This window comes from Chaetomium globosum, genomic scaffold (assembly GCF_000143365.1).
Source record: "Chaetomium globosum CBS 148.51 scaffold_1 genomic scaffold, whole genome shotgun sequence".
Taxonomy (NCBI): domain Eukaryota; kingdom Fungi; phylum Ascomycota; class Sordariomycetes; order Sordariales; family Chaetomiaceae; genus Chaetomium; species Chaetomium globosum.
The window spans coordinates 2414127-2434871 of record NT_165976.1 but is presented as its reverse complement, the minus strand read 5'-3'; the positions used below and the strand labels follow the sequence as shown (position 1 = coordinate 2434871).

At 56.6% G+C, this 20745-nt stretch overlaps 6 protein-coding genes across 6 annotated transcripts in view; 2 read left to right on the top strand and 4 right to left on the bottom strand.

Moving 5' to 3' along the window:
- Window positions 1-667: 667 nt before the first annotated feature.
- Window positions 668-2466, bottom strand: CHGG_00794 (uncharacterized protein; the record flags this gene model as incomplete). Its single annotated transcript, XM_001220014.1, has 2 exons — window positions 668-1745; window positions 1799-2466. The coding sequence occupies 2 exons, from the start codon at window positions 2464-2466 to the stop codon at window positions 668-670; spliced, it is 1746 nt and encodes a 581-aa protein (XP_001220015.1).
- Window positions 2467-5932: 3466 nt separating this feature from the next.
- Window positions 5933-9134, bottom strand: CHGG_00793 (uncharacterized protein; the record flags this gene model as incomplete). Its single annotated transcript, XM_001220013.1, has 7 exons — window positions 5933-6044; window positions 6302-6680; window positions 6875-6972; window positions 7286-7977; window positions 8040-8413; window positions 8514-8768; window positions 8840-9134. 7 exons carry the CDS (start codon window positions 9132-9134, stop codon window positions 5933-5935), a joined length of 2205 nt encoding a protein of 734 aa, XP_001220014.1.
- A 481-nt stretch (window positions 9135-9615) lies between these two features.
- Window positions 9616-10794, bottom strand: CHGG_00792 (uncharacterized protein; the record flags this gene model as incomplete). The annotated part of the gene is made up of 3 exons (XM_001220012.1): window positions 9616-10151; window positions 10292-10439; window positions 10702-10794. 3 exons carry the CDS (start codon window positions 10792-10794, stop codon window positions 9616-9618), a joined length of 777 nt encoding a protein of 258 aa, XP_001220013.1.
- Window positions 10795-11475: 681 nt separating this feature from the next.
- On the top strand, window positions 11476-14137 carry CHGG_00791 (uncharacterized protein; the record flags this gene model as incomplete). Its single annotated transcript, XM_001220011.1, has 2 exons — window positions 11476-11674; window positions 11763-14137. The coding sequence occupies 2 exons, from the start codon at window positions 11476-11478 to the stop codon at window positions 14135-14137; spliced, it is 2574 nt and encodes an 857-aa protein (XP_001220012.1).
- A 444-nt stretch (window positions 14138-14581) lies between these two features.
- On the bottom strand, window positions 14582-17665 carry CHGG_00790 (uncharacterized protein; the record flags this gene model as incomplete). Its single annotated transcript, XM_001220010.1, has 1 exon — window positions 14582-17665. One exon carries the CDS (start codon window positions 17663-17665, stop codon window positions 14582-14584), a length of 3084 nt encoding a protein of 1027 aa, XP_001220011.1.
- Window positions 17666-19725: 2060 nt separating this feature from the next.
- CHGG_00789 (uncharacterized protein) overlaps window positions 19726-20745 on the top strand; it is a gene marked incomplete at both ends in the record, with an annotated part of 1724 nt that continues 704 nt past the window's right edge. Inside the window, 2 exons of the mRNA XM_001220009.1 lie at window positions 19726-19903; window positions 19970-20433. Of these exons, the coding sequence (XP_001220010.1) occupies window positions 19726-19903; window positions 19970-20433 (642 nt within the window). The remainder of the gene's footprint in view (window positions 19904-19969; window positions 20434-20745) is intronic.

Here is a 20745-nt window from a genome sequence, read left to right as displayed (position 1 = left end):
TCACTTCAGCTCGTGTTGATAAACCGCCATTAGCAAGTAACTAGCCTCCATCTCATGGTTGCTCCTGAGGCACACACGGCCTTTGTGATAGATTTTTCCTTATTTCCTTTTTAATACGCCATGACACCAGGACAGAGTCATCACCGGCCGCCTAGACGACTACTATTGCGGCCGGAGACAAGCTGATCCTCTGCAGTGATGGAAACCATCACCTAATGAGAAAATCAACCCCAAAATCAAAAGTAGCCGGTGGGTATTGCTTTAGCCTCAGACCGCAAATAAAACAAATCGAACCCTCCGCGTAAACCCCATGGCGACGTGCTCCGAAATAGCAGCCAGAAACCGGAAGAACAAAACCCGGCACCTGTAAAAGCAGACCTGCTCAAACACCCCGAACGATGCATGTTTCCTGTCGTGATAAACCGCGTAACTGGGCCTCGAGCCGCGCCTGCAAATAGCGATACAGGCCGGCCTCGTCGAGCCGAGGGTGACGTGAACGGGTCCGCTCGTGTCGCAGCCTCGTGGTCCAGAACGCCTACGCCTTTTCGTCTTTTTAATCGTACAACCCTTGAAAACTCCTCGAATTGCGCCGTAGTCGATTGGTACTGAAAGCAGCCTCCCCCTGGAAAAAAACAACGTTGGTTAACAACACGAGGTCTCGTCACAATCATCTCTTCCACCCCACATTCCAGATGACGTGGGCAATGTCCCGGGCCGTATTTACCGTGTTAATGAATCGACCGATCATGCCATCGTCCGGGGGTCCAGACACTGGCGCCTCGGTCGGCATGAACATCCCCGATGGAGTCCTATGCATGCCGGTCGGCTCGACCGAGAGGCTGGCTGTGGATACCGACCGGCGCAAATTGGAAATGCCTTCATTGTACCGCAGAGATGAAAACGCGCCGGGTCGAATGTTGATCTTTTCTACCTTGTCGTCGTCCTCGTCATCATCGTCGTCGTCGTCTTCATCCCCCTCGAAGAAAAGCTTCCCCGACTTTTTGGCCGGCCGCAGGGTTTCCTGGGATGACGACGGCGACAATATTGGGCTTCTCAGGCCGCCGCTGGTGCTATGCCTCATGGCCGTGTCTACCGGGTTGGGAGTGTCCTCTCGGTACTTTAGTGTGGTTGAGGGGAGCATGGCGATCGTCTTGCTCTCGCCACCGTTGTTGTGGCTCTTCGTTTTCCTCAGCACCGGCCGCCTCTTCTTGGGTTGTGTCCGTTTCATCATGATGGCTCCGTCATCTGAGTCGCTATCGTATTGATAGCGGCCCGTATCGAGGTCATCATCCTCGTCGTCGCCCTTGATTTCGACAGCGATGCACTGGGAAACCCGTTCGTTGAAATGGATATGCTTCCGCCCTCCATTGGGAGAAACGACCCCAGAAGACCTGGTCGAAGGGAACAGGCTGGTGCCGTCGTGGCTCAACCCGCGCGATGAAAAAGGGAAGGTGATGTAGTCCGTGTTGGCCCGCTCGATGCCCGGGCGCCTGCCTATCCTCTTCAACCCCCCCTTTTGCTGGGCCTGCACCGCTGCGGCCGCCTGTTTCACCAGAGAAGAAGTCGAAAGGGACCTCTGGAGCATGATTTCCGACATGCTTCTCTTCTTCAAGATGGGCTTCTTGTTGATGAATGAGTTCGACTTAGACAGCCTAGCGCTGGTGGAGTTCGTCGATGTGTGGTTCAGGGTGGAGGTACCCGTCTGTAATGGCCCGTAAAGCCAGGTTACGTCATAGTCTTTAAGCCTGGGGAGGGTTAACAAATACACACGGAAAGGAACAGAAGGATATCTGCCTACCAATTCAGAGTCTCAGCCGAGACCGTGTCCAGGTTATTCTTGGCCTTCATCCAGGTCCTCCAAGACGCGTTCTCCAGCCGTGCAGAGTTGTTGTAGTCGCCTCTCCTTGACACGATCAGCTTCCATGACGACCAGATATCCTCCTCCCGCCAGTCATGGGATAGATAGTCGACATGCCGGGAAGGCTGCGCCCGTACTGCGATGTCATCCTCAGCCCTCTCGTGGCAGTCTGGGCTACCGGGTCTCGACGTTACGGCCGATTCGTCGTATCCTTCTATTGAAGAAGCGTCCGAGTCGCCGACCCGCGGGCTCGACGGAGGTTCTTGATTCCCCAGTCGGCTAAAGTAGCCCCCGTCATTGCATTGCTGGAGAAAGACTTCGTCTGGTGTCGCAGAGGGCTCGTCGCAATCGGAGGCCAAGGAGAAGTTGGTGGCCGGTGTCGACGAATCGGATAGGTATGCGGACTCGGTATTGGTGGCCGGCGGGGAGGATGGTGTCGAGGAAATTGTCGACCCCGGGGAACATTGGGTATACAAATCGCTGAGTCGGGAAGTTGATGATGATGTGCGAGAACTCGAATGTTTCGTCCCAAATTTTGGTTGTGAATGGGAACGGCGCAAGGACGGCGAGAAGTAGCTGTCGTCCTCTGTTGTGAGAACCACGGCCATTCTGAAAAAAGAAACCCCGGCTATCAGTGGACGGCTTGTCCAGACCAGCTTTCAATCCTTCTCCGACATGCGGATCCGAGAGAATCCGTCATAAGTCGTGGCACGATAGTCCAGGTTTGATCGTGATAAAGGGATGTGCCTGGGTTGTGAGGACAATATTGCTTTGGTTCTTTCTCTGTTTTCCTTTTTCTTCGCTGGTAGAGACAGCCGTTCGCTGGCTGATGGCGTGTCCGGGAGGGACAAAGGTGCCTTGTTGGTTCGGTTTCTTAATGTTCGGTCAAAGTCGCGTTGACAGAATCGAATTTCTAAGGCGAGCGGACTGCAGAGAACTATGGATGGTTTAGAGCTGAGCGAAACAAGGCGCATGAAACGCAGATGACCCGACGGGGACAGGAAAAAGAGGGGCAGGGCAAAAGCGACGAAAGGGTAGCAGAATAGGCCAGGAAACAGCAAGGTAGAATATATCCTCAGTGTGCACCTCGCCGTGGTAGTGCTCAAGAGGGAGGGGGGGATTGCGCAAGGGCCGGTGTGCGGGTAAGTACCCCGGCTTTTCAGAGTCGAGGCATCTCGTGCAGCTCAAACGGGACGAAGGTTCCTGGTGAGCTCCCAAGTCCTCGGCTCCTGTTGGCTGATGTGCCAAAACGTGGGATGCGTGCCGCGGGGGGGGGGCGTTGATGTCCAAACGGGGGTGTGAATTTGGGGGTTCAGATGGGGGTTCCGGTCGGGCGCCTACGCCTTATCAACCAGGTGACGGGAAGAGAGTGCAAGAGCGTGTGATACTCTGGTGGGCGTATGGCGAACGGTGGATTGACATGATCTGCCACGCCCAGAACGCCCACCTAACTCTGTGGAGTGCAGCGAAGCGAGATGCGACACGAATGCCCTCATTCGTTCAGCCAAACCGGCAGTCACTTGTCCCCCGGTGAGGCCGTTCGATTGGGTTATGGCTAAGGGGAGAAAACACGAGGCTGACGGGGCGAGGAGCAACGTGACCGACCACGCAAAAGGGTAAACAAAATGGGGGCGAATTTGAGATAGACTTACAGTTGGGTGTATCTAGTGGTGTCGAGGTGTAATGAATAGTAACAAGTTGGTGTTTGCTAGATGCTTTCCGGACCTCGGGTGGGCAGATTGAGTAGGTTATTGGAAAGAGAATTCTTGATGGTTTTGCGTGTTTGCGGATGGAGAAGGAAGATGCAACGCCCGAGCCATCATCTGCTGGTCATGACAAAAAGGTGCCCCGAGAGCCTGGGAATGATGCGGAGGGAAGATCCCTGTTGGTACATCGGATGGACACTTTGAAAGAGATGTCCATGGAGCGCCCTCTCTGCGCTTGGTTGCGTGCGAGGATGGGGAGCGACAAAAAGAGGATGTGGATTGGATGGATGTTGGCAAAACCCGTGGTCAGGTTGGGGTGCTGTGCGACCCCGGTGCCGAGAATTTGCAGGTGGTCCAGGGCGGGCCTTGGGGACATCCAGCCCAGGTCACAGGTGCTGCAGTGGGCCACCGGGGTCTGGGGCAAGGGCAAGATGAACCGGACAGGAACGACACAGCAACAGAGGGCAAAGGAGGGGAATGGTTCCGGCTGGAATGCATGGAGATGGAACCCGGCCTCGGCGACGCGCTCCACACTGAGCGTGTGACCCGTTCTGGCCATTATGCTTGGCTCGCGTCCTCTCGGGTTGAGTCAAACCATGGATCTGGCAAGAGCGAACCCCGACATGGGAGCAGCAACCTGACGTTTCCAGCCAGCACAAGGCATGGATTGATTCCATGGCGGGGATTTTCCCCATGATCCGACCCAAATCAGTCACCGCGCCCCGAGCCCTGAGCGCACCGAGTCGAGGTTTTCTGCCCGTGTGCAACGAACACGCCGTCAAGACGGTGAGATAGCCGAAACAATGGTGCCTTGGCTGCGCCCTTCTGGAATGATCTAAATCTGTGCCCACTTTTCAGCGATGCCGACGACAAATGCTTTGTTTAGTACCGGTGCGAATTCCTCAACCTTTTCTTCCCTCTCTTGCGGCACACACTGCATTGGCATATATTGGAAAGCGTCGGACGTCTCGGCCCTCGATCTCAAGCAGCGCGGCCAAAATGATGGAATTCTTGCATTTGCAACCCACTTGCGGCTCTCTCACAGGCCTCGAATCCGTCAGGTTTCTCTTACTCGCAAAATGATTTGCCAGAAGCTCAATTCCCGAAAAAGACATATCCCTGTCATCTCCACCCTTTCCTTCCGAATCGCAGCAAAGGTTCGGGCGTCCCGCACAGGCTTCACTCGGATGAAGCAGGACCACCAACAATGGAAGAGGTTTTCGCCTCCTCTTGAGGACCCTCGCACGGTGCCCCGACGGAATGAGCGGCCAAGCGGCCAAAATCGCAATGAACTCCCTGGTTGCCCGCCCCGCTTAATCTTCAAGCCCTGGTTTCGTTGTTGATTTCTGTTATTCGTACAAAGGAATGTCATCAAACTCTTCAAAACTGGAATTGGAAGGGTAGTTACAGTACCTTGTCCGGGGACTCTTTTCGAATACCACATACCGAGTATCGAGAGGCTGATATCTGCGCTTATATACCCTCCACCTCACCCGTGAAGACAACAACACAGCAGTTCGGCATGGTTACACTCCCAGCTCAAAGAGAGTAAGGATGATATCGATCGGGCATCCCTATTGATCACTCCGACCGTCGGCTTTGCTTACCGTTTTTATCCGTAGGACAGGTACAATTCGCGGTGTGCCTGACGGTTAGTTCCACCGTCAAAGAGTCTCGGGCGGCCCGTTTCCGGTGCTTGAAGACCAAGCACCTACCGGCGACACAGTACGTCCCAGTGTACATGGACTTACTCTCCTTCACCAATGCACAGTATGCACACACACTACTGTGTACAGAACCGGTGAACCAAGGCCGCGTCTCCTCCAGTTCGATCCCCAATATCACCAGCCCCGGAGTCTCGGCAGCAAAAGCGGGTCAGCAGGATTTGGCACTGGGCAATATGGACCCCAGAGACGTTCCAGATCGATCTTGTTGACTTGCCGATGTCACTGCAGCACGAGAACCGCCGATCTCCAGCTGACTATGGAGCTTCTCCTGTCTCGGCCTTGGTTGGCCTTCTGCTGGTGGCGACATGCTCTTGTTGAAGCCAGCATGTTGCAAATGTCGGCATAGGACCATGCAAAGCACACCTTCTCGGGATCCGGCGAAATCCCACCTGCTGCGCGCCTGTCTATTTAAACAAAGTCTTGTTTACTCCCCTTACACCCAAGCAATGTGGGCACTAAAGCAGCAAATCACCAGCTAGGAACACTCCACGCTGATGCAAGTCAGAACATGGCATGTCTGTGCCCAGTTTTGCCCGCATAACACCGTTGTCCCGCGGCTGCAGGTCGAGGTACCCGCCTCTTAGCTTGAATGCGAGTCTCCTTGTTATGGTCAAGGTTGTTATCGCTCGAAAAGTCGTGCGCTAGTAAAGTTGGATATCGCCGTCCCTTCCGGTTTCGATATCTTTATCCCCCGTTGCGCCTCGCATCTCCGTCGAAGTCGAACACATGGTAGCGGACGCGTCGTCGCTTTTTCTGCCAGCATGAATATATATACATACGTGCCGCCATCCGCATCGTCAAAGGTGCCATCACAGCGCTGCTGGCCCCATAACAAGTGTTTGCCTTGAGCCCTCCAATACAGGCAGGCAATCAACGACGTGTTGTCGCAATCTGGGTTTTGAGTGCGCTGACCGAGGATACATCGCCCCTCCTTCGGACCGAGGCGCGACTTACCGGTGAGCGGTACCATAGGTCGAACCAATACACCCATAGCACTACGAAGTACGCACACAACATCAACTTCACCCTCCCCACCTCCCCAACGCGCTTCTTGTGTTACCCATCCCAAGCTCGACCAGGCCTGGAACCCGTTGTGTTGTCTCGGCACTGGCTGGTGATAGCCAGGGGTTCTCCGGCCGCTTCCACCTTGATAACGAAACGGCACAGACACAACGGTATCTGCGGTATCCCCTGGTGCGCGAATCGTTGATATCTCGATGATCGGGAACTTGATGTTACATCTCGACATGGATCGGATAAGCAGAGGCTGCCAGCCGTGCCCGCATCCGACGGGTCCCGCCTCCTGCTCACTGATAGCTGAAACTTTCAAGCAAGAATTCAATGTAGTCTGCGGGTCAGAAATCCCCGGTGGGATCGAGCGGCACCTTACTGTGTATGTAGAGCGCGCCAAGTGGTGTCACATCATCGGCCTTGTGGGCAATGTCAGATGCAGCTTTCGTAAACCCCGTCGCGGATTAAATAGCCCTCAACGAACACCACCCCATGCATGCTATGGCAACCCCAGCCGTGGCGGCTGCCATTCATACACCGAAGCTGGGACAATCGACCGTTGTGACACATACATACATACGCATACATACACTTATGCAAGCCATGCGGTAGGTGGGCAACCACGATAGCATGCGGGCTGTCACTGGTTCTTGGTGCTTTCATCCTAAGCCTGTTGCTCGTCATAGACTTCTCATCCACGGTTCTGACCAGGGAATGAAAAGGCCATTGCAGAGCCAATTGATTCTTTGCAGTTATCCAGGCGGTTCCTTCATGCATACACGGTGGAATCGGAGCGACCGGGCCAGTCCGCGGATACCACGCCCATTCCTTGCGACCGTCTCATAAACGATCAGTCACAAGGAACGGCAGGTGTCATCACCACCAAGCCACCAAAGCCACCGACCGACTCGCATACCCAAACAAGCAAGCCCTCTGCACCCATCCATCCCCCCTTCCTCCCTTCCAATGGAACCTTAACCTACCTCCGCGGCGCGAAAGCAACCTCCCTCGGCAGCCGAAAACTCGCACAGTACATGCTCTTCGCGGGCGCCACGTCCCGCACGCGATGCACGTAGACCAAGCCTTCCTCGCCGGCCTTATCCAGGACTTCTGCCGGCGTTGTCGCCGCGGTGGTGACGGCATCACCACCATCAGCAGCAACAACAAGCGGCCGGACGGCGAAGCCCAGCTCGCGCGAGATGCGCGCGCACATGTCGAGCGCGGGCGTCTCGTCGGTGGCTTTGACGGAGAAGCCGTGGACGTGGATCATGGGGAGGGGGGGTAACGCAGGAGTGGTGGTGGTGGTGGTGGTGGTAGTGGAAGTTGGTGCGGCGGCGGCGAAGAGTGCCTCGCGCCCCGCGTACACGCCGCGGTAGCTCGACAGGAACTCGATGGCTGTCGCGGGGAGGTTCATGACGAAGTGGGAGATGGTTGGCGGGATGGGTACGCGCTCCTCTTGTGTCGCTGGGCGGGTGCGGGGGCGGGGACCGGAGGGGTCGGTGGACTCGGAGGAGTTGGCCGACGGGGTCGGTGTCGATGTTGTTGCGGGTGGCGGTTTTACCTTGACGGTGAGTACGGCGCATTCGCCTTTTTGTGAGGCTTCGAGGACCGAGTCCGCGGCTTGGTGAATGAAGGTGCGGCCGTCTTCGCAGAAGGGGCGCACGAAAGGTGATACCTGGTGGTGGTTGTGAGTTATTGTTGTTGAAGGTAAAGTGAGTGAGTAGGAAAAGGACTGACCTTGTTTTTCTTGATGGCAGCCTCGAGACTCTTGACGCTCTCGGGATTCTTGTCGTTGGCCCAGACAAACACTCGCTTCTTGCCGGCGGGCACGGCGAAGGGCCCGATGCCGGCCATCACATCGCAGACAACCTCGCCCGGGCGGAACATGTTGATGAGACGGCGGTGCTCGGACTCCAGCTTGCTATTCCAGTAGACCTTGGAGTAATCGAACTCGAAAACGCAGTCGCTCTCGCTGACCTGCACGTTCAAGTCGTCCGGGCCGGCCAGGACTTCGTACTGGAACGTCCTGAACTCGGACTCGGACCCAACGTTGTCGACCTTATTGATGACGGTCTTAATTTGGGGGTTCTTGTCGAGAATAATCTCGGCTACTATGTGTTTGTAGGGCAGATAGTTTTCCCGTAGGTTGAGATGTGCTGGGTTTGTTAGTGACTGTCGGTATGCTACCGTAAGGGGAGACGGGCGGCTTACCAACATGGCCAGCGATATTGAAGCCTGAAGGGACCTCGTCGTGAAGCTCTTCCGGCAAGATCGAGGTCATTACGTCTCCTAGTGGCAGGTTGAATTTAGTAAACAAAGTAAATATGAAAGCGTGGGCGGGGTTTGGTTGGTGTCCATTCTTACGGTAACCCCAGTAGTTGTAGTCGAGCCGAAGCTCATAAGGAATAACAGTCAAGTCCTCCTTTTCGACACCATCTTTGAGCACCGGACCCCAAGTGTCGGGAGCTGTGGAAACGAGAAAGTCAGCACTCTTGTCTTTCGTCCCAATATTTCGAGAAAATGTCTGGAGATCGAACCTTCGGGCTTAACGCTAGGGTTCAGGAGCAGACACTTGCGCCCCTGCTTGGCCAGTTCCTTGTCTGGATGAGAAGCGATGGGAGATAACTTGTCGGCATGTAAGATTTCTTTGCCGGCTTCAAACGGTTTTCGGTATTTGTTGATGAGCCTGTTGTCCCTTAGAGCGGCGGCAGCGATGGGCACCGACTTGTTAAAGAGGGCGCGGTTGAGGACCGCTGTGCCTGTGCGGACGATAGGGCAACGGAAAACGATCATATCCCCGTCCACCTCGTAGTTTTCCCCCGGCTCACTCATGGTTGCCTAATGTTAGTCCACGATGGTGTTCTATGACTGAGACGGGCCTGTTACTCACCTATCAAAGTGGGCGAATGGAACCAGCGGATGGGGTTATGAAGAGTGCAGAGTTGAACGAGACCCGCCAAAAAGAGAAACTAGCCAATCATATGCGAGTACTCTACATACAAGCAAAGGTCGAGTCTCCTCTTGTTCGTGCATAGGGTGTGTGCCTGGTTCGAGTCTCTGTTCATGTTGTTGCCATTGAGTTAAGTAATGATATCCGTGCTGTCCCCCATGTAATATCCTGATTATTTGCGGTAAAGGTGAGTTCGCGTAGGGAGGGTGAACCGTATAAAACCAAGACACCGATTCATTAACAAAGAAACTGACAACTCCCCGGTCTCTATGATACGGATGGAAGCCACTTGCTTACACAGACAACGCCTCAAAACTTCAATCTCCTCTAAAATCCCTTGACACCCGCAGTTCATGCCCAGAACTATCTCCCCTTCCGCATCTGCGCCTCGGCAAAGTTGCGCAACCCCTTATAAAACACCTGGTACCCAACCCCCTGGTTGTCCCTGACGTGGAAGATCTCGGTGAGGCGGATTTGCCATGGCGGGTATCCAGCGAGCTCGACGTGGGGGCTGAAGAGGATGAGCAGGTCGGGCTCCGACATGACGCTCTCGGTGAGCTCGGCGTCGACCAACTCAGGGGTGATGTCGGCCGGGTTGAGCTTCTTACGTTGCGACATCTCGGCCAGCGTCTTGGTCAAGTCAACCATCGAGTCCCGCCCGTCCTCGGCCGAGATGAGCACGATCGAGATGTGCTTCCTCGGCTCCTCGTCCTCGTCGCTACTGCCGCTGCCGTGGTGGTCGTTGCCTTCGGGGAGGGCATCCGACTCGAGAGGGGGGATGTGCGGCGCGCCGAGGCTCACGGTGGGGTGGTTGGGCCCGAAGTAGGCGTGCATCTCTTGGGAGATTGCCTGGTGGGTGTCTTTGAGATAGCCCTTGAGAATGCCTGTCTCCTGGTTAGCTGCGCGCTCGGGTCCGTTTTCCTCGGTTTTTCTTTTCACGTACCCGTCTTCTCGTATATCGACAGCTGGGGGATGCCAGCGCTGGCGCACCATGCCGCGATATTGGTCACCTCGTTGATCAACTTCTCCAGCCCGGCACCGCTCCGTCGCTGATCCTCCAATGTCAGGATAACACTCAGGTGCTTTGGTAACCGGCGGAGCCCCTTAACGTCGCGCCGTATCAGCTCGGGAGTGCGGTGGTGGTGGTAATAGACCAGGTGTATCCGGTTCGCGACTGCATGATAAGCCTGTCGGATGCGGATGTAGAGCGAGAAGAAAATGTGAATTAAGGTAAAGACGAGGACATGGTATTGACGCCGCAGGAAGCGTCGGACGCCGAGCCTAGCCTTTTGTTCGTCTCGTGTTTTCGAAGCGTTCGATTCGGTTCGTGATCTCGATCTGGAACGCGACGGTGGCGAAGGGAGGTAGGGCTGTCATTAAGCAGAGGTAGGTATTAGAAGAATTCGGGATCTGCGTTTTTGGATTTTGAGGCCATGTGATTGTACGTACCCTGATTAGCCGTAGCCTCTCCTCGGGCGTCAAGAGCTTGTGGCCTAGACGCTCATCACGCCTGTAGGCCTCGAGCTCTGAGGCGAAGGGCATACTATCGGCCTGGTGTTGGTGTTCTGGCTTGCGCTTGGAGCTAGGTTGTTGCCTTGTGTGTTTCTTCGTCTTGGAGCTGGCGAGAGATTGGAGGGAGGTAAAGACAGGGGACGAAGTGCTCGGTTGGATGTCGACCACCAACGACAAAAAATAGAAGTGAGATGGGGAAAAGGGTTGATATAGTCTGATCCTCACAACTTAATAATTAAAACAAGCTGGAACTGCAGCGCTCGGCATTGCAAGAGCTGGCTTCTTCGCATCGCCGCGTCACTGGGAGGCAGTGAAAAGGCAAGCTGTGAACATTGTCGTATTACAGGCCTTTGATACCCCTGTTGTCATGTGCTTGGTGCTGACTTGGGCGTATTTACCGTATCAAAATCCGCAGCCAAGCCTAAGAATTCAGGGAATGACGGCATGTGGCTGGATCTCCGGCCAAAATGACACTGTGCTCCCCACTGGACTCGCTGGTAAGGACCACTAACATCCCCGCGGTTGCGAGACCCCTGCCCGCCGCTCACAGCAGCACGGCACCGAGTCCCGAGAGCCATCACGAAACAGCACTTCCAGTGTCCACAACTGTTGTCTGAGGTTCAACATTCCGACGCAACATTCATAGACTACACGCGAACGAGAGCGACCCCCCATGCACGCCCAGCAGAGGTGACGACAACAGGTGCGGCCATGGAACGCGACGGGTCCAGCGCTTCGAGGCCCCTCTTCCCTCAGGGACCCAGCTTCACCCTCGACGACTTCTCCAACAAGGACTTCATCGTCGGCGATTTTGTCGACTCGCTCGCTGAGGCTGCTATCCCCGCGAGCCGCCGATCCGGTCCGGCGCATCATGCCTTCGACCCAAAACCGTTGATTAGGGGGTTCGAGAGTGAGAACCCCCCAACCTTCTCCTGCTCTGCGGCCCGATTGTCTTGTGGCCGGGTTGAACCTGTGTTGTCTAACGTTCCTGTCTGCAGACGCTCTGGGGCGGTTAAGTGCACTCTCGGAGGAGCTTCAAGAAAAGGAGTCGGAACTTCTCTCGCAAGTTCGCCGTGCCGAGATCCAACATGACCAGACCCTCGAAACCCTCGGTCGCAAACTCGACCAGTCCATGGACCAATTCGAGGCCCTGGACTTAACCCTCAATAATCCGAGCACGACCACCAATGGGAACAGCCGCGCAGATGGGGGAGGGAATATTGCCGTGCAGATCGGCGAGAAACTTGAGGAACTCGACAGGAAAAGGAGGAAAGCGCAGGACGCCAACTTCTTGATCCAATGCTGGATGGAGGTGATGGAGACGGGCCAGCTGACGTCGCTCGAGGAAATACAACGGCAGGGTGGCGCCGAGAACAAGGTGCGGTGCGCTGTTATTGCGCGCCAGCTAATGCGCATTAGCCAGCGTCTCGACCTGGCATCGTGGGGCCAGTCGACCAACGGGTTTCGGGGGAACGGCGTGACCAACGGTGTCACAGGGACGAACCGGCGTCACAACACGAGGGAAGCCCTTGAGAAGTTCTCGGAGTTGTTGGAACAGGATCTGCTCAAACAGTTCAACAACAGCTACCGCCGTCAGAACTTTGACGATATGATGGAGTGCGCAAGGGTGCTCCACGACTTTAATGGTGGTGCCAGCGTCATCGCTGCTTTTGTCAACCAGCACCAGTTCTTCATTGACCGGGACCAGCTCATCACAGACGAAGTCACTACCGACGGGGAGACGTGGGATCAGCTTGCCGACCCCGACTCGGACCCGCCGGGCGTTGAACCCAGTCTGCAGTCGCTGGTTGACGAGGTCAAGATCGTTATGCAGGAAGAGTCCTTCATCATTAAGAGGGCGTTCCCATACTACGAAACCGTTTTGATCAAGTTCATCCAGCGCGTCTTTCAGCAGTCCATCCAGCAGAGGTTAGAAATGGTTCTGGACAAGGCGACCACCATCTCGAGTCTGGCTTTCCTTCGGTCGTTGCACTCATCGCGCGCTTATATCAGCGCCCTAGTCGAGGACCTCAAAACCCACGGCCTGACCGAGCATCCCGAGCCTTGTTCTGCACAAATATCTCAGACCCTGGACCAGCAATTAGAAGAGTTGTTTGTCCCGTACCTAATCGGCAACTCGTACATCGACCGCGAGCGGCGGAGCCTGGAAGAAATGTACAACTCCCTACTTTTCAAGTTTACCATCTACCACTCGAGGCGGAAGAAGACACCAACGGGGTTTATGGCTGCCATTGCCCAACAGGGTACACAACTCATTGCATCGGCCAAGGACGCCTACATGGAACGCTTAGACTCGTCCGATCTCACGCCTACTCAGAAGCGAATCATGCTTCGCGTCGCCGGCGTTCAAGACAACAGCAGCAACAAGAACGACATCGAGGTGTCTGAGCAGGACGGTATCCTTAGCGTCGCCTACGCGAAGCGCATGATCGGGTGGCTCGCCGAGAGCGTCCGCCGCACCCTCGAGATGGGCTCAGCCAGCGAGACACCCAAGGACGTCAACGTTCTCCTCAACCTGCTCCTCACAACCATGGGCCAGGTTTATGTCGAAACCGCCCTCGACGCGGCCCTCGACCAGGCCACCTCCCAAGAAAACGCCAAAAACGAACCCGATCTCTCCTACCTGCCCAACCTCCGCCCGGCCGTAACCATCACCAACCTCATGTCCCGCTTCATTACCACCGTCCTGATCCGCCTCGCCGAGGCCAACACCACAGTCCGCCGCAGCATGGAAGCGCAGTCCAAGATGGCCATCGAAGCCACCGAGCGCAAAGCCAACGCCGTCATCAAGTCCACCCTAGACGTCGCCGTCAACTGGACCACCAAGCTTCTCGCGCAGCAAAAGAAAGCCGACTTCCGCCCCAAGGACAACGACCTCGAAGGGGTCGTCGAGGCGCTGCAAACCCCCACCTGCCAGGCGATATCCACCTTCCTCGCCTCCAAGGTCGCGCTATCCGCGCGCCAGGCCGTCGACGGCCACAACCTCGAGATATTCTCGTCGGAGCTCGCCCTGGCCGTGCACCGCCTCCTGTTTGAGCACTTCAAAAAGTTCCAGGTCAACGCCACCGGCGGCCTCATGGTCACCAAGGACATCGCCAAGTATGTCTCCACCGTCAAGGACTGGCCCCTCCCCAAGGAGGTCGAGCAGACCCTCGAGCTCCTCACCGAGGTCGGCTACCTGTTCATCATCGGGCCCGAGGCCCTCAAGGAGCGCTCCCGCAACCTGGCCGCCGGCTCCTCCGCCGGCGCGGGGGGCGGGAAGCGTCTGGGTAAGGCGGATTTTAAGGCCTTTGTGCAGAAGCGTGAGGATGCCTCTAGTGCGGGTGTGCAGGGCGTGTTGGCGGGGTTGTGAAATCTAAAAAGGAGTGGGGGTGTGTAGGCACAGGTTAAGGGTATGTGAGGAGGGGCGGTCCGTTGTTTGAAAACGGCATTTTTGTTTACGGGTTGGGCTGTCTGTAGCTAGCGAGTGCTCTTCACTCACGGTGGTTACGTGTTGGGTTGCTTGTTGAAATGATACCAGTGTGCTTCGTTGGCCGCACCTCGCTCTTTGCCATGGATTTTTTTTTGTTTCCGTCTAGTGAACGTGAGATCTGGAATTCATTACTCGTATATGCGCTCTCTATTCTACACATTCCCCTTCTAATCGTACAGGGGCCGCTCAGTCCCAATTTTATGTCTCGTTTCCATCGTACATGTACAGCGCAGTCAATTTTGCCCTCAGGCCCCGGGGAGCCGTCCCAAGCACGGCCCCTCAAATTTTTATGCCCACCCCAGTTCTATCCAAAGATATGCACCTCTAGATCCTCTTCAAAAGCCTCACATAGATTTTGTTCGCATGCACATTCACATCCGCCAGCTCCACCTCGAACATATCCCCCGGCTTCACCTCGCTGATCCTCGCGACGCCCCCCAGCCCCCCCAGCTCCACGACAGCCGACTGGTCGAACCAGTCAATCGCCCCCCTAATGACGCGGCTGGCGCTGATATCCGAGACGGTAAAGCGGAACGTCTTGGGCAGCGGCGACGACGCGGGCGAGCTGCTCTCGCCAAAGCGCCACGCGCGCACCAGCGCCTGCAGGATCCACTGGTTATTGCCTTCGACGTTGTCGATCAGCTTGCCGTGGCGCTCGCGGAGGCGCAGGCGCGGCAGCACGCTCTCGTCGAGCTGTTTTTTGGAGAAGGGAAGGAAGGCGAGGGCTTCCTTCTTTGATGTCTTATCGCCGGCCGGCGGAGCGGTGACCTCGTTGACGGTGCTGTCGGCCCCGAATTTTCTGGCGGCGAGAGACTTGCCGAGGCGGTGCTCTTCCCGTAGAGCGGCCTCGATCTGCCAGTGCACGAGCAGATCGGGATAGCGGCGGAGCGGGGAGGTTACTTTGGTGTAGAGATCCAAGCCCATTGCCGGGTTGGGAGCCGGGGTGGTTGAGATGTCGTAGCCACCCACGAGGCTGCGCAGCTTATTCCACTCTTCGGCTGGCGGGTTCTTACCAGCCATCAGCTGGGGGTAGAAGACATCCCGGGTGAACGTCCTCAACTCTTCTGAGTTCTGGCCAGCCAGCAGCTGCGTGCGGTAGGGGATGGGGATTTCCCGCTCGTAGCACCACCGAGCGCCAATTTCGCCGGCTAGCTGCATCAGGCTGCTGACCAGAGGGCTGCCCTGGCCGCTGTATTCGACACGAATGTACGGGTCCCCGCCGTAGAATGCCGAGTTTCCGTTGGTTGCTCCTCGAGCAACGCCATCTAAGGAGACCGAGGCTTTGGGCTTGGGTAGGAAAGCGGGGGTGGCTCCATTGTCGAGGCGAACGCGATGAATAGCCTGGGCCAGTTTCGATAACGTCATGAGTTCGTTCGTTTGCTCGCTTGACAATTCCTTGGGGGTGGTCATCCTCCTCACCGGGGGAGTATCCTTTGCCGGACGTGGCCCGACTTCGAGAACATCTGGGCGCAAAGCTGACGCACCAGCATCACCTACCACTGAGGACACGTCCTCGGGGGTGATGTAGACGACATCTCGCATAATTCCGGGTGTCACCTTGCTATCAAGTATGCGGCCCGTATCGTCGACTCGGGCACTGAAGGTGAGGGTAGACTGGTTGGGGCCGAGTGAAAAAGTGTCTCGGACGTCGTCCCGGTCGAGCATGCGTTGGCAAAAGCCGGCCAGATAACTGGTCTGTGCCTTCAACGCCCCCTGCTTGGCAAGCTCATGGCTTGGGGGGATGCGTGAAGCTGGATCAGCGACGTGGATATGGATCCAATACTCCCCGTTGCCCACGGGCTCCAGTGAGATTCCGTCGTCAACGTCGAGTGTGTCGGCCGAGTCTATGCAGTAAACGGTCAAGCGAGCGAAATCCTGCCGAAGCTCAGCGAGGAGGTCTGGACCAAGCTCGGCAACTGCGGCTTTGGATTTCGTGTCCGGCAGAAGACCAATGTGTCGGTCGAGTTTTTGCTCCGGAAGGCGCAGAAGATGGCGGGCGCTGACGTCCCATGGTGGAATCCAACCTATTTCCTGCAGAAAGGTCCAACCGGTAGTATTGTCGAGGATTGCGTCGTCATAGCGGCGAATAGCCCGCAGGATAGAGGGCCCAATCCAGTCGTAACGCGAGCCAGTACGGAACCCGCCCGATGCCGCCCAATGCTCTATAAATTCGATGACGGCGAGACTGGTTTCCGTCCAGGCGGGGATATCTCGCGCAGACGGACCCGGACCGCGCTTATTCGACGGCCCTATCATACCATGTGGCGACCACTCACGATCTTTCCGAACCTGATCAATCATGTCGCGAGCCTGCTCCAGAAAAGCGCTGAACTCGGAGAAGGTTGAGGCGGAACGGCCTTTGACCTTTTCGCTCTGGCCACTAATATGTTCGTAATAACCACGAACCAGTTGCTCGATTTGGGCGACGTTCTGCTGCACTTTGGCCGACTGGAGGGCAAACATGTAGGATTCGTGATGTCGGGCGCCTCGGTCTAGAGGGCGGAGGGAGACCTCTTTGGCCTCAATGGCAGAATAGACGGCGTACATGGCCTCCGGGGGAAAGACCCCCTTGTTCCGCTTGAGGTTGGCAGGAAGCAGAGCGTTGGCAATCTCTCGCAGGCTGAGTATCCTCTCCTTTTCTCCAAACGACTTAGGGACGCGACTGAGCCTCTCGACATAGGTCTGGCTAATCTCGCGCGAGGCGATATGAAACTTGTGCATCTTGTGGATCAGCGGGGCCGCAACATCGCGAGAGGGACCGGTTTTGAGGACGTGGAGCTCGTTAAGCTCCATGGCGGAGGGCGACAGCGAGGGAAGGGCATCCACAACAGCGCGCAGATCGGCGGGGTCATCTATGAAGTTCTTGACGACGAAGCCGGTGCGGATGGTCTGGCTTGTGAACCACTTGCCATTGCTGGTGTAGAAATGGTAGTGGCCTTCGAAGAGACCCAAGCAAACAGCCAAGAGGCGGAGCCCCCACGTCGTTGAGCTGACCTCGACAAGATCTCCTGCGTTAAGAACAGAGCCCCTCTGGCTCAAGTCGACCATGTCGTCGGCGTCAAAGTGCAGCCTTGTGGCCTCGTCGTCCGGGGTAGGCACATCCACGCTAAACTTCATTTCGCCCCGGTTCTTGGTCAAGACATTGCCGACTCTGCCATCGGTGGGTTCGTCGCTGGGAATAACCGTAGGGCGACCCGGGTTTTGGGCGTCCCATATCCTCAGGTACTCCCGAATGTTGTTCGGCTCGGAAGACGAGTAGAGGGCTTTGACCTGGCCTGCCCAGTCAAGCATCGCATCGTCAATGGAACCGGAGGCCGTTTCTGTCTCAGACTTCGTTTCGGGGGCCGGAGATTCGGTGGACACGGACCGGGACTGAAGCCGGTCCGAGCGGGGGGGGGTGGGGGACATGTCGGAGTAGAACTGGTGCTCTTCGGGACGGCGTTGCTGCCAAAGCCGAAAATGCTGCCGTCGCCGATGAAGGAGTCCGCCGCGGAAGAAGTGCTCTCTCTGCTGGCCTCAGAGAGAGACACCTCCAACAGACATAGTTCTGGCTGCTGCGTCGCATCATCATCGTCAATCTCGGCCCCTACCGAGGGTGGTAGGTAGCGTATGTAAGGTAAGGACCTTGCGGTTGTGCAGAGACGGACCACCAAAGACGGAATACGCCGTTAACCAATGACCCTGAAAATTTCTCGGTGCGCGTTGCAAGTTCCGACTGCCCCACTAAAACGCGCCCTCAGGTGATTCGAAGAGTGCATGCAAACCCTAACCCTTGTCTATCAGTTTTTTACCATTTAGGTTATTCCTCCCGTGTGGCAGCTTGACAACCATTTCTGCCGAGCTCGAAACTCTGAGCCTTGCTGGGCCTTGCTGGGCCTTGCTGGGCCTGGACCACACTCCCTGGCTCGACTATCGTATCCAAAAAGGGGGCCGATTCTCGTCAATGATCTGCACCGTCTCGATCCGCCTCTCGATCTGTGCATTGACTGACGCGAGCAGATGCAACCACCTCTCTGGATGATGATCAGCGTTTTAGCGTTGTGGCAGACATTTCCCACTGCCGACATTTCGTGGTGCGGATTGCCGCATTGCGTTTAGAGAGTCCACTTCTCTCGAATCTTCTTCTGCAAGAAACTGGGGGGTGCGTGGTCTGGTTCTCAATTCTGCGTCTGGGTCGTCCCAACGTTGCACGGTTCCTTGCATGGTTCCTGAATTTGGGCCCACAGCCAACTCAGCTGCTGCAGGTACGAGGTCCCCACACCCCTCTCATCCATTTCCTGCCTGCGTTTCCGACTTTCGTTGCATCTCCGGTTGCCGTTGGCCGGAATTGTTGCTTGGCCTCTTCAGGCAAGCCGGCTAGGATAAAATTGGTGGTATTGGCGACAGCAAACAAACACTGTTGTTTCCTGGGCAGCGAACGGCAAATGAAACCCCCCTCTGTACTAGGTAGGTAGACCTGTACTGTGTACGAACGAGGTAACGACCTGCCTGCTACCCAAGACACCAAGCAGCCCAAAAATATTCGAGAGAAACGGGCATGGGCGGGCGAGTGGCGGCTCTCCTTCCAGCAAGTGACCAATTTAGCTAATATCGCTTAGTTCATTTCCCACACCGGCACAGCAGCCACTCACCGCGCACCTTTTTGTTGCCGGTTCCGACCACCTGCGCTTGTTGCCGAATTTGGAGCTTGGACAGTGTGCAGATGTCGTTGGTCTCATGTTCCCTCTTGCCAGAAACTGAATTGCAACCTCCCCTTCGATCATGGCTGCCCTCCCATCCCCAATTTGTCAATCTGTAATGCCACATCAGATGAACTGACAATCTTCGGATGGCGCTAGTTAACGCAGGCTCACCGGCCCAGGTCTTCGGGGATGCGGGCAGGTACCGGGCCCTAGTTGAAGAATGAAAATATTGACAACATGAGTCGTGTACTTCGTGGATGGCTGCCAGCGTTTGCACAGGCCGCTGTGGGAATCTCGAGCTCCCTCGGCGAGAAATCCGCCCTGGCCCCATTCGGTGCTTTCCAGACCAGAGGCGACAACGTTTCCTGGCGAAGTGACCCTGCTAATGAGCGACCCACATACGAACTCAGGGGGTTCCACCACTCAGCAACCCCAGCACACCGCCAACGTTGGAGCTGGCCCGCAGTTTGATTCGGCAGACCCCTGCATTCTCAGGGCGAAATCCCCAGGGCGCCAAGGAACAGGCCCCAGCGACTGCATTCGTACTAATTACCGCCCTCACTCCCGTTTCCACCGATTTGTTTCCTGCTTCCCCCTTTCCCCCGGATTGTCAATGGTGATATAGTTGCGCCCGAAAGCACCAATTCGCGCTTTCGTCGTTCGTTACTTTTCCTTCCACACCACCGCTTCACTCCTTTAGCGGGCATTCGTTATTCAGGACGCCAGGAAAGCAAACTAAGAAAAAATACTCGACTTTATTTCTAATCGGAGCATTCGGATTTCAAGATGAAGGCAACTGTTGTGGCCGCTGCTGCGGCGATCCTCGCCGGTGGCGCCAGTGCTGGCCGGGCCCATGGTCACCGCCATGCGCACGCGCTGTTTGAGAAGAGGGGCGAGGCCGCTGATGAGGTCTGCACTCCGGGTTGCAGCACTATCTACTCCACCATCACTGGTGAAATCACCCGTATGTTGCCCCGAAGAGGAGAAAACGCGCGACAATATAGCAAGAAGTGCTAACGGAAACATCCAGTTCTCCCTCCTGCTCCCACGAGCACCTCGGTCGCACCCGCCCCCGAGCCCACCACAACCGGCCCCATCACTGTGCCGACCCCGATCCCCCAGACCTGCCCAACCCCTGGCACCTACACCTTCCCCGCGACGACCATCGTGGTGACGGAGACCACCACCGTCTGCGGCGGCACCCCCACCGAGGTCCCCAGCGGCACCCACACCCTCGGCGGTGTTACCACCGTCGTCGAGACCGCCACCACGGTTGTCTGCCCGGTTGCCACCACCGAGACTCAGGATGGCGTTGTCACCAGCGTCATCAAGACCACCACCTTCGTCTGCCCCTCGGCCGGCACCTTACACGATCGCCCCGATCACCACTGTCGTGCCCAGCTGTCACCACCGGTCGTCGTCCCCGTCGTGGAGACCTACTGCCCTGGTACTTACACCGCCCCGGCCGTCGTTACCACCGTCACCGAGACCAACGTGGTTGTCTACTGCCCGTTCACCTCGCAGAACCCCTGAGCCCACCCCTCGCTCCTGCTCCCACTTCCGGCCCCGGAGGAGCCCAAAGGCCCGAGCCCCCTGGTTGATACTGAGACCCCTACCCCGTCTCCGTCCGCCTGTCCCGGGTCCTGGTTTCGGGCAGCAGCGGTAAGCTTGTGGGCATGAACTACACTCCCTTCGCTGAAAGCGCCCATGGTGGCTGCAAAACGCGCTCCCAGGCCATGGATGAAGGTGGCGGCCATCCCTGCTGGCTGGGTTCACTACCTTCCGTGTCTACTCGAACCGAATTGC